Source organism: Artemia franciscana, chromosome 8, assembly GCF_032884065.1.
Source record: "Artemia franciscana chromosome 8, ASM3288406v1, whole genome shotgun sequence".
Taxonomy (NCBI): domain Eukaryota; kingdom Metazoa; phylum Arthropoda; class Branchiopoda; order Anostraca; family Artemiidae; genus Artemia; species Artemia franciscana.
Window position 1 is genome coordinate 11,910,217 of NC_088870.1, and position 12,569 is coordinate 11,922,785.

General features: G+C 35.5%; 1 protein-coding gene across 6 annotated transcripts in view; it reads right to left on the reverse strand.

Annotated features, from left to right (window-relative positions):
• Positions 1-936: 936 nt before the first annotated feature.
• LOC136029984 (ADP-ribosylation factor 6) overlaps positions 937-12,569 on the reverse strand; it is a 52,505-nt gene continuing 40,872 nt past the window's right edge. For all 6 annotated transcript variants that reach the window (XM_065708566.1, XM_065708567.1, XM_065708565.1 and 3 more), the window contains exon 4: positions 937-6,265. In XM_065708566.1, the coding sequence (XP_065564638.1) occupies positions 6,123-6,265 (143 nt within the window). In that variant the 3' untranslated portion in view covers positions 937-6,122. The remainder of the gene's footprint in view (positions 6,266-12,569) is intronic.

Below are 12,569 nucleotides of genomic sequence, written 5' to 3' on the forward strand. Positions count from 1 at the left end.
TGGGATATTAGGCGGAGGAATCCCTGTTTGTAAATACTATTGATTATGAAAACATCTGAGTAAATTTATTTTACTTCTTACTAACTCTTATTTTTACTAACTTCTGTCCTTGCTAACCTAATAAATTTTATTTCTTACTCTGTCGTGTTGTCATTGTTTTCCTCTTCACAGAGATGGATTATATGAAATATCAAAGGTTTTTTTGAAGAATCGATCTATAAGAAAAATGTGTACTTCAGACAAAGTCTAAAAAAGAAATTATATCGTTCCTGCACTTTGAATTGATCCTAGGGGAGTTACCCCCCCCACACACACACACATAAGTATGATTACCACCTTTGTATCAGGCATTTGAATAGCTGTTATTTAAAATGGCCAGCTAAAACTAAGAAATATAACGGTATTTGGTAGGAAGCACTCAGTAAATATTGACTGTACTCTTTTTTTGTGGAAATTACTGATAACGAAGTTTTTGATAACTTCGTGGCCCCTGTTAAACATGAAAAGAAGAATTTATAATATGAATAAAAAGAAATTTGTGAAATTGAAATTAAAGAATAGGTTATTAGTCGGAGTCATTAAAGTCGGTTAATAGGTTAAAGTCGGATTAAAAAGTTCAGGAAAGGGCAGTCCCTGAAAATGCTCCTGTTAGCAAAACATTACCTGTTAGGAAAACGGTAACAAACAGCTGAAAGCAAAGATCATTCGAACAATTTGGCAGCTTTTGGAGATCTCTGTGATGCTACCCGCTTTGATAAAAAAGCTTGCCGATACAGGCGATGTAAAAGTTAGTTGTCTTTTCAATCAAATTTCATACTCTACACATTCTTAATAGCTTTTGATGGTCTGAACATCACATTATGGTGGGTTGGTAACATTGGCTATTGTTGGTAACGTTTGAAAATCCTCTATCAGTCGGTTTGAATATACAAAAGCTCATTGTTAATACATTTTTTATTATATTCCCTCATTTCTTTACAAATTATGTCAACAGTCAATTTTTGGCGAATGCACGAAAAGAAAATAAGAACAAAATTTACATATTTCAAACAGTTATATAAAGCACCAGCACTCTATAAAACAAACACCTATAAACTTGTCCTATTAAAATACGTTTTCTGAGAATTAGGATTCAACTAAAACTGGTATTTAAAAAGTTTATAAATTAGACATGTTAAACTTATACTTAAAAAAAATATAACTAAAGACTCGGTAGAATTCCTATATGATGTCCATCGGTATATTAACAGAGGGATATATTAACAAGATATTTTAAGACATCATGGGAATGGTGATCGTCGAATTTAGTAAGCTTTTCACGTTATAAGGATGAAACGTTGCCAAAAAATTGGGCTTTTCGTCAATCCAGCTGGGGCCAAACAAAAAGCAAAACTCAGAAAGAGGTGGGGCCGGGTCATAAGAAAAGATGTAAATGAAGTAGGAAATTCGTGGGAGAACTCTGTGAAAATTTTAGATTTTAAAAGTGATTTATAAAGTGACTAAAATCCAGAAACAAGTTTCTATAAAAAGCAGATACAGCAACTTCCTATTTCAGTGCTTTTCGAAGTAGATGTTTGGGTGCCTATGTTTGTTTTTGTTTTTTTCAAGGGAACGAGCCTGGAAAAATTCGTGTATTAACTGGTAAAGGCATCAAGGTAGAGACGAAAAGGATATATACAGTGCTATGCTTCACTCAGAAATTTACCTTTAAAACAACATGTAGTAGGTTACATGAGCCTTTACTTGACCTCATACCGTAGACCTTATTTGAACATTCTTCTTCAAATTCAGTTTAATATAATAAACCATAACACATCATAGTGCGTACAATTAGCACTACACTTCGTGATTTTTAGTAGAATGTGAGTCGAACTATCGTTATTCAACGTCAAAATCACTTCATTCCTCACCGATGTCTGGCATATTACTAAAGAACTTTACTACAGAGAAATAGAGTTCTCACTTGAAAAATGCTTTGACTCAATAAATTTTCGTTCTCTTTACTGGTTTAAAATTTTATACAAAAAAAAACCAACAAGGTTTGCGTTTTTTTTTTCAGACACAAAATTTGTTTCCGTTTCCGACATATGCTTAAGGAATTAATGATAGGTTCAAATCAAACATGACGTCAAATGAACAAACCAATGCATTTGAAGCACGCTTTTTAAGACGGAAGTAATGGGTAGTATTCCCTCTTTGGTGTGACTTTATAGAGATGTTGGAAAAGCACTGACTTCAACTTTATTGAATATTTCCTAAATATATTACTAAAATTATTGCTCCAATGAATGAAAGATTTACAGAGAGGAATGGAAGGGGTTATGTCATAGATTAAAAAAAAATAATCTAAAAATCCAAAAAGCCTACCCGTGGTACTGGAATTATAATATCATGCATTTCCTCTAGTTGAATTTAAAAGATGCGATTTTTTTTGTTTTTAGTGTAAAAAATAGTGTAAGTGTAAAATTTTTTTTTAGTTTTTAATTAAAAATTCTTTTTTATATAATTAAAAAAACCTTCGAGAGGCTAAAAACAGCCTTATAATTTTTTTTTTCATTGAAGATTAAAGAAAAGCTTAAAAAATTCCAATTTTTTAGATGTAATTCAGGGAATTTTTTTTAATTAGTTCAAAATCCTTTACCGCCAATCCTTTGTTTTCATTGATGGTTTAAAATTATAAAAAAAAATTGTATAAACATCAAAGTTGAAAGGACACCCTTTTTTCATTTAGGAAATCATTTTTTATTTAGTTCAAATTCTTGAGCTTGGAAGGTAGAAATTGGATATTATTGTTTTCATAGAAGTGTCAAAAAAGTGCTTGAAAATTTAATGATTAAATTGAAAACTAAATGAAATAATATATCATGCAAGTACCTGTTCTCTCTGAATTTGAAAAATGCCGTTTCTTCATTGAGAATATTTTTTGACGCAATAAAAAAACTTCCACCTCCGAGACAAAAATAAAAACAGTCTTATAATTGTTATCATTTAAGGTTTAAGACAAGTTTTGATAAAGGTTTGTGGATTTAAATAACAATTTTGTTTAATATATGATATGTTTTAATTTAGGGTAAACTTAGACGGGCATGTTTTTTGAATGCCTCAACATTTTGCAAAGATATTACTTCGTCAAAGAAAATCCCTGTTCCTGGTTTGAGATACAGGTCGCTGAAGATTTGATTAATTACAAAATCAATTTGTATAGTTAAAAATCCATTTAACTTTAAGGCTAAAAACATTGCTCAATTAAAGTAAAATTCTAATTAATTTAGCAGTCGACAACTTAATTGGATTTTTTTTTATAATTCGAGCAACACAGATCAGCTGGCACATCTGCAAAAAAAAATTTGCTGCTCTCCCAGTTCTACTTTTGAGAACAAGCTTCCCCCAAAATTGGCTTTGAGAGCCAATTATCACAGAAGTATAAAAATTTCAGATTAAACTATTAGGTGAGACAGTGGCGATTTCAGATTTCACACTCCTGCTATCTAAGACAAAAGAAACATGCGAGATATGTAACAATTATTAGATAGTCTAGGATCAATAACGAAGGTCCAAAATCACTATATGCTAACCCAAAACGAACACAAAAAATTTTAGACCAGGAAAGTATAGGCATGTCTTGTGGGAAGCATTTAGGGTAGGCAAAATATGAAGGCTGTACAGGGATATAGCCAGAGTATGAAAAAGGCACACTGTCATTTACTTTACCTAATAGGAAATCATCGCGTGCCCCTCTGAAAGATAATGAAGAGGTTCAGGAACACGACATAAACTCTTGACGACCTTGTAAAAGAGTATTAGAAGTTCTTACAATTTTGCTTAAATCAGCTATAGCCACTAAATAAATAAACATTAAACAGGGAACCAGATCGCGTGAAGAAATAAAACAAATCATCACTTAACTACTTAAATTACATCATTTACACATTTACAAATAGAAATAGGCACTATTTTCACGAAACATAGCAATGAGCGACACCAGCGGAATGGATTTAGATTGTTAGCACCACAAAAAAGCGTGTTATTTGCATTTTACTTTGAAATTCGTAAGAAGAGTGAGATGTATGGGAACAGATAGAGGTTTTTCCTAGGGAGAGGACAATTGTCCATTTAGAAGGGGGGATTACTGACATGTATCAAAACCCAATATCAATCTTATTTTTCAGGAATTTACAGAAAAGAGTAATGAGTTTCCCAAGGAGCCACTGTACATCTTGCCAGTAATCAAACGAGGACTTGAAAATAGTTTTGATTTAAAGAAAATTTCCTTTACAGGTTCAATCAAATTTAGTTTTAAATTAGAAATATAAAGGCTTCAAGAATAAATATAATCACAGTAGTAATCAAGGTTGTGCAAGAACTTCCATCAGTCAACTTGCATCTTTCAAAATATGTGAATTCTACCAAAATTCAATCTTAATTCCTTCAAAATCAGTAACAAGTTATATTTTGAGCGTTCGTATAGCCTCGCATTCCCTTTCCAGTAGCCATATACACATACGAAAGGGTGGGGGGATATTCTATTTCTAGCCTCCACCAAAACGACTGTCCTGGTTGCAGTTAAAATATCAGGAAGTTAAGGTTTTTTTGTTTCTATCGTTTCAGTAAATTATAGGCTGGGGGAGATATGATCTTCACAGAAAGTGGTTCTAAGAATTTTTGCAACCCAGACTTACTAATTTGACAAAAACCTATCCCAGGAATTAGGCTCTTTAGACGAATACCCCCTATTCCCGCGGGTAAAAATAAGTCGATCACTGACTGGGAGCATTTTTAATTTTTAATCTCGTTAAGGTGGTTCTAAATTTAGCTCTGTACATTTTTCTCAGTTCCCTACATTCAGATAAGAACATCTGCTTTGTAACTTTTTTTCTTTTCACTTCATTTACCATTCTGAAATTTACCTTCAATTTTCAATAAAGTAAAAATATCACAATATCAGGAAGCGGGGGAGTGGGCTCAAACAGTATAAGGTTATTATATTTTTCTAACTAGAAGTTTAAGGAATAGGATAAAAAAAACTTGTAAGAGTTGAATCTTCAGCAAAGAAGACGAGTAGCGCCACCTAAGTGTAGCAGATATTTGACATGATTAATCTAAAATGCAGTAGGATTAAAGCTGAAGTTTATGTGTAAGCTATAACAAATTAGCCTTTTTTGTTTTCATGAACTATTTTAAAGTGAAAATCCAGCCTACCCAAAGTAGGTCTAGGTTACCTTGAGAAAACCTTGGTAGAATATGTAGGTTTGTCAGCTTTATCCTGGTAGGCCTGCTGGGGGTAGAATTCTGCTTTTATATACCCTCCCCTACAAGCTAAAGCACAGGAAAAGACAAATATACAGCAGTTTCTGGGCCAAAAAGTTTGTCAAATGCTATATGGCATTGGCGATTTTTCTTTCAACACTGGCGTGAGTTTTCTCATAAGTTTCGGCTACTCTTTGAAAAAGGATTTACTAAAAAAGAAAATTCCCGAACATAAGGATTTTACAATGCAATTTTAATTTACTGGACTGAACATCCTCAATTTTGATCTAATTATCACATTAAGGATTCACCCACAAGAATTCTCTAAAATCGAATACGACGATTGCTTTTAATATTCTATTCTCGTCAAAAAACATTGAACTGGGAATAAGGCTAGATATACAAAAAACTTCTTTTAATGTTTCAAAAATACATTTTTTTTTCCCCAAAAAGTAGCAACAATATTCCAAACTTATTCTGAGGTAAATGAATAAGGGGAAATGAAAAACAAACTGGAATGTAGGGTGAACTAGAGAAGAAAAAAGAAAAGAAAATTATGGAAAGAAATACAAAAAATGGATAAAAATAGCACATATAATAAAGCAACTCATACCATGACGAAAATAAGCAACTCCACCAAAAGGAGTGTAAGCTCTGCAGCACATAAAGAAAAAACGGCACGTTCGCGCATCCTATGGCAGTACAAATCCTGTGCACACTTTGTACTGTTTAAGTATTCTTATCGCTATTATCTTAAAAACACAACACTTTTTATAAAGTCAACATGTATAATCTCAAGTTCTGGAGTCTAAAGAGTTAATAGCACTTTTCACAATTCACAAGAGGCGTTTTCTCTGAGAATCACATGAAATTTTTTATGACTTGTGATTGGATATGAGCCATGTAAGACCTTCATAAAGACCATCACCGGTTGTTGCGCATGCTGGTTGGATGTACCAGTTTCTATCACGAATACGTGTTAAACCCAACTTTTCTTGTATCTCATGTGGCTTCATTGCTAAAACAAAAAGGCTTTTCAACCAATGCTCACGTTAAGGCTTTTTGTCCAATTGCAGTATGATGCTGTAGTAACCAAAATAGATACAACAAATGCAGTAACGCAGGTACGTTACAAATAAATTAACTGCCCCCCCCCCAGATGTTCGAATCGAGGAAACGACTATTTCTAATTTAATCTGGCCCGGTCCCTGATACGCCTGCCAAATTTCACCGTCCTAGCTTATCTGGAAGTGCCTAAACTAGCAAAACCGGGACAGACAGACCGACAGAATTTGCGATCGCTATAAGTCACTTGGTAAATACCTGTCTCCAGCCGCTAGCATCGCTAGGCTGGAGACAGGAAACTGGCACGTATTCAACAAAACTATTGCGACTAGAAATGCAATTCTGTATTTTCATGTATTGTTCATACGGGGCCATTTACCCAGGGGGAATTGCCCTTGGAAAACTTTACGGTTGGAATTATCTCTTGTATCTCATGTGGCTTCATTGCTAAAACAAAAAGGCTTTTCAACCTATGCACGCCTTAAGGCTTTTTATTTATTAATTTATTAATACCAAATACGGTAAGCTTTCAAGCTTGTCACACTAAACATAATAAAAAGAAGTTATGACAATGCTGACAACATAATACAAACATACAAATCTATGAAAAATAACAACTACAACAAATACTGAAAAATAATACTATAAATGATTTAAAAATGATTTACTATGAAAAAGTGTTTCTGCTAGTTTTGTTTTGAATCTGTTTATATCATCTGTTAGAAATGTTTCACGTGGAAGGTCATTCCATGGCTTCCACACCCTGCTGTAAAATGAATGTTGGCCTATTTTCCTTTTTGACAGTGAGGGGTACAATTTCTGTGGGTGATAACGGATCCTGTTAGCGTCATCAAATGTGAAAAACTGTGATGTACTTGTATTACCAATGCCTTTGATTATACGGAATATGTTACTAATGTCTGCCCTATCCCTTCGGAATTGAAGACTTGGCAATCCTAGCCTGTGCAGTCTATTTTCATACGGCAAACGTTTCAAATAAGGTACAAGCTTAGTTTCAACCCTTTCTCTGTAACATTACAGTATGATGCTGTAGTAACCAAAATAGATACATCAAATACAGTAACGGAGGTGCGTTACAAATAAATTAATAAAATAGAGTAATAGAGATATGCAATAAATAAAATAAAATAAAACAACACTGCAACTATTGGAAATAATATCTTATTTACTTCACTGGATTTACGTGTTTCTCCTTGCAACACAAAGTCAAAAATAATACACATAATGCATGGTTGTCAAAAGCAAAATTAGCGAAAGCAAAAAAAAATAAAAATAATAACAATATGATAGCAAGACAAAATAAAAAAAGTAATAAAATAAAAAGTTATAAATAAATCATAATAGCAACTTATGGATTGGAAGAAAAATACTTTGCCTTCTTCTCCCAAACAAAAATACTAAGCCCCGTTACCTCCTCCCTTAAAAAGAAAAATGCCGGATGAAATAAATGATTTAATGACAAATAAATTAATATATCCCTTGGCACCAAAAGCTGGGTAAGCTATTCGTTACGGACATTTCTTTTTCATTTGTAAGAATGTGTAAGAGCGGTGCCCTCAGGATCGAGAAATAGTTCATAGTGAGTTGGAGAGTTCAAACACTTTAGTCCAAATCATTACGTTAACCCCTTCGGCTGTCGTCTGCCAAAACGTAGTATCTGCAATTTTCAAGGTTTTGAGGAGATTTCTAAAAAAAAATAATCATTTTGTTTTTGAAATGGGAGAAATAGATGAAGAGTTTCATAAGGTTTCCTGAAGTTCGTTTTCTTCCCGTCCTTGCCCTTCTATTGTCTCTGATCATAGATGATAGGTTTTGTAAAAGGAATTTCGTACGCCCGAAAAAGCTTTTTGACAGTTGAAGACCAGTAAAGTCTTTTTTATTTTGCCTTTTTTGTTTTATTTTTTTATTTTTTTTTTTTATTTTTTTTGTTTATTTATTTTGTTTTATTTTTTGCCTTTGTAGATCATAGGACGTACCTCAAAAAGTATAGCTGGTCAACTTAAGACTTAAAACATAAAATACTTAACTTGAAATTGAATTTTAGTTTAGATACTAGGTTTTGGGAGAGAACAGCCATGTGTCTGGGATTATTAGCGGACTTAAACTGAAATATTTCTCAATACGTTGGCAACGTTTTGCGACCATAACGTTGAAGTTGAATCTTAAGTTGAATTCACATAACCTTATAAACCTTCGACAGTACGGATATATTGGAATGTCAACTTGTTCTTTGGTAGATGGGTTTTAGATGAGTTGATGGATTTATTTTTCTTATGGGAACTACTTTCTTTTTTACGTAAAAAACCAGCAATAGAAATTGTTACCTTATATAATAATTTATTGGTACCCTCTGTACATAACAATAATGCTCTAAGAGGACTACGAGCAACAAAAAATGGAAAGGACACCGATAAAATTATACAGAAGTATTGACACCTTTAACTTTTTAACAGTCATTCAACATGGTCAGATATTATGACGTTTGGTGACTTACAATACTACACACTTAAAAGAAGACACATCAAAGAAACATGGACAATTCTGTTGCAGCAGTTAGCAAACCTACGTGACAGTTCATGAAAAATCTTCAAAACGCTGTACCTTTGGCAAACTTAACTATTACGAGTCCAAACAGGGATTGCGAGAAAATACTAGCAGAACTCGAAGAACAACGATCAGATTGACAGCTTATCAGAGGCGGAGAAAATTTTCCAAAAAGGTGTCAAAACACCACATGTTGTGCAAAGAATACACTACAAATCCGACCAAGAGGTCTCTATCGAATTGGCCCTTTACCCTGGAGAGGGGTCCATAAGAGTTTCTTCGCTTTTACTTCAAAGAATCAATTACAAAATCTCTTGAGGGTTCAGTGGAACCTGAGGAGTGGCAACTCTGACAGCATTATCCAATATTGCAGGACTTAGAACAAAGCCTTGCTTAACAACACAGCACACACGAATTACGAATAGTATTCGCATTGAGGTCTTCTGATGCCACTTCTAGAGACAAAATTGCTTGGGAGTGAAGAAGAGAGTCGACAGACTTTGAAATGTCAATGGTACAAACGTAGAGTTTACTTTGTCATGTTTCATGCCTTTCCAAAATCGCCAGAAAAGTTGCATGGGCGTTTCACAGGCCAAGTCCTTTACGAAAACCTAACTGGTTATCACGGTGGTTAAAATTCGTACTAATTTCATTATAGATAAGCATCACAAGAATCTTTCCAACCGTCAAACATATAGTTATCAATCTATATGAGTCGCAAGTATTCGGATCTTCATTTTTCTTATGAAAACACTTTACTAGGCCTTCTCAGAGCGCGTAGTTATATACTGCTGGCCGATAGAGGTATAGAATAAGATGACAAAATGTTCGAACAATTACCGTCCCGTATATCAGATATTGGGGGTTGCACGCCATCAGAACCTGAAACTTTGCCTGGTTTTAGACGAGGAATATATGCCTGAATATATGCCGGTGCAGCAGTGATGATAAAGTTTCTAGCATGGTTTAACTTTGCAAAATGGCCAAAAAGTATACTACCAAATTTTGTTTCAGCAATTGGTGGGTTGCCAGAAAATGAGGTCCCAAGAAAGGATGCTGATTTGACGCCGTTTCCATTGCTGGAAAGTTTTTTCTTTAAATACATGCTTCGTATGTTTGAAGATCTGAAATAAACTGCCAGATCTTGGATAGCCGCAATCAGCCAAAATATGAAACCAAAATGTGTGTCTATGTTTAACACTTTGAAGGTTCTACGTCTTACGTTTCATTCTTTTTTTATGTGCCCCAACTCGAATGACTATCAACTCAATGTCTATGCCGGGGCACCACCTCCAATGCTGAGGATAGACAAAAAGTGTTTTGGCTCTGTTCCTTATCCAATGAATGCACTGGTCTTTTGATCTCTTTGCCTTTGCTGGGCTAACTACCTACTGAAGAAACTTTACGCATATGGTGTCAGAAGATATCTGTTAAGGGTGATTGAAAGCTTTCTTTTTAATCGTTTATTGCGGGTTATTCGTGACAATTTCACCTACCTTGAATATCCAATAAAGACAGGCGTACACCAAGGTAGTATATTTGGACCTATGCTTTCCATTCTTTATATAAATGATATGGGAGATAACCTTGGGAAACCTCTGCATCACTTTGTTGATGACACCACAACACATATAGTCATTAAAAAACGAATCAAAGCCACCCTCTCACTAGCGACAGATCTTTTGGAAATTCAAAAGTGGTCTGATGCCTGAATGGTCATGTTCAATGCATCGAAAGTAAAAGAGCTGATAATCTCCCGATTAAAAGTGCCACACATACACCCTAGCTTTATCTTCTTGAATGAAGCTATACAGAGTCGAAGAGCTTCATCTCCCTGCAATCCAATTCTTTACAGATCTTTCCTGGAACACCCCTTTCGATCGGGTAAGAACATCATGTGTAAGAAAGCTGGGGACAACCCTTCGCAGCAAAACCCTTCTACCGTTCAGCTCTATCTTCCCAATATAGAAGTCTTGCATCAGACCCATTGCAGAGTATGGATGCCCGCTGTATGCTGGTACTCCGAAAACGTTTCTGGCATCACTCCAAAGATCCAAAATAGGGCTAAAAGGGCAGGTTAGTTGTTTACCATGACTCTCTCCGGTCTGTTAGTAAGAGGTTTGATGTAGCATCGATGGCTGCTTTCTACAAATAATAATATGAAAAAAACTTCGTTTTCTTAAAGAGTTAAAGAGGCTGCGTCCCTAAGTCGAACCTTAAAACGTACAGGAATTAGAAGAGGCAGTTGGGGGGCTGCCGCCCCCCAAACCCCCCGCTTTTAAAGACTCTTTTGTACAGGTTTTTTTTGTGGGGGGACTTCATTGTTACTAATTACTAGTTTCGGCGCAATGGTTCTCCTGTCCTCTTGTGTTTAACATTTTTCGAAGTTATTCCATTATTCATTCATTTCAATTTTTTGTTAATTAAAAGAGGGCCTTTCCGAAGCCAAGAGCGGGGGGTTAGCAAAAAAAAAACCAAAAACCTGTACAAAAGAGTCTTTAAAAGCGGGGGGTTTGGGGGGCGGCAGCCCCCCAACTGCCTCTTCTAATTCCTGTACGTTTTAAGGTTCGACTTTGGGACGCGGCCTCTTTAACTCTTTAAGAAAACGAAGTTTTTTTATATTATTTCTGTACGTTTTTCTACAATCCATGGTGGATGTAATTTAATAATTCCTGTACTCCTCGTACAGGAATTAGGAGAGGAAGTTGGGTGGCTGCCGCCCCCCCCCCCCCCGCTTTTAAATCATTGTATAAAATAGAAAAAAAATAGATAGAATGACCGAAATGTTTCTTTTGCTCATAAGAAGCTAATATTCTGTTATCTCTCAAATGATAAGCTGTCCAGGTGTTATCAAAATTATACACTTTTATTTTGATGTTGTGAAAAAAACCGCCCGTAAGGGACTTGAACCCTTGACCCCAGGATTTAAAGTCCCACGCTTTACCGACTGAGCTAACCACTTGCATGTGTGTAAATATAACTTCTAAATAACTTTTTAAAATTTCAAATTAACATGGGCTCTTATGGAGAAATGCGTTAATTAAGTAGCTAATGCGTGGTTTCTGGAAAACAGGGAAGGAGTTATCGGATCGAGCTGAAATTTCGCGGATAAGCTCCTGGGCCATAGGGGACCTTAACTTGTGAATTTCAGCCCGATCGGACAACGTTAAAAGGGGGGGGTCGAAACTTTCGGGGGGTTAAGATTTTCCTACGAAACTTTCCAGGAAAATTACTCGGAGAATTCCGCATCGAATGAGTCTTCGTACACCCAGATCCGATGTCGGCTGTGACCTGTAGGCGTCGAGGAAAAAAAAAGAAAATGAACATTAAGTGGCTATGCGTGGTTTCTGGAAAACAGGGAAGGAGTTATCGGATCGAGCTGAAATTTCGCAGATAAGCTCCTGGGCCCTAGGGAACCTTAACTTGTGAATTTCAGCCCGATCGGACAACGTTAAAGGGGGGCTGGGGTTGACGGGTCGAAACTTTCGGCCAGATTTTCCCCATGAAGGAAATATTGGAGGGGGATGAAATTTGGCAGGCTTCTTAGTTGGAGCTCGGGCTACGAAATGCATCCCTCTGCGACCACTGGAACCGAAGATCGCTTAACATTGTCGTGGTTCGCCTCTTTATAGAGGCACGAGTGTGCCTCCTTGATTAAATTCACCTCCTCTAGAGTTTTTTCGTATTGTACC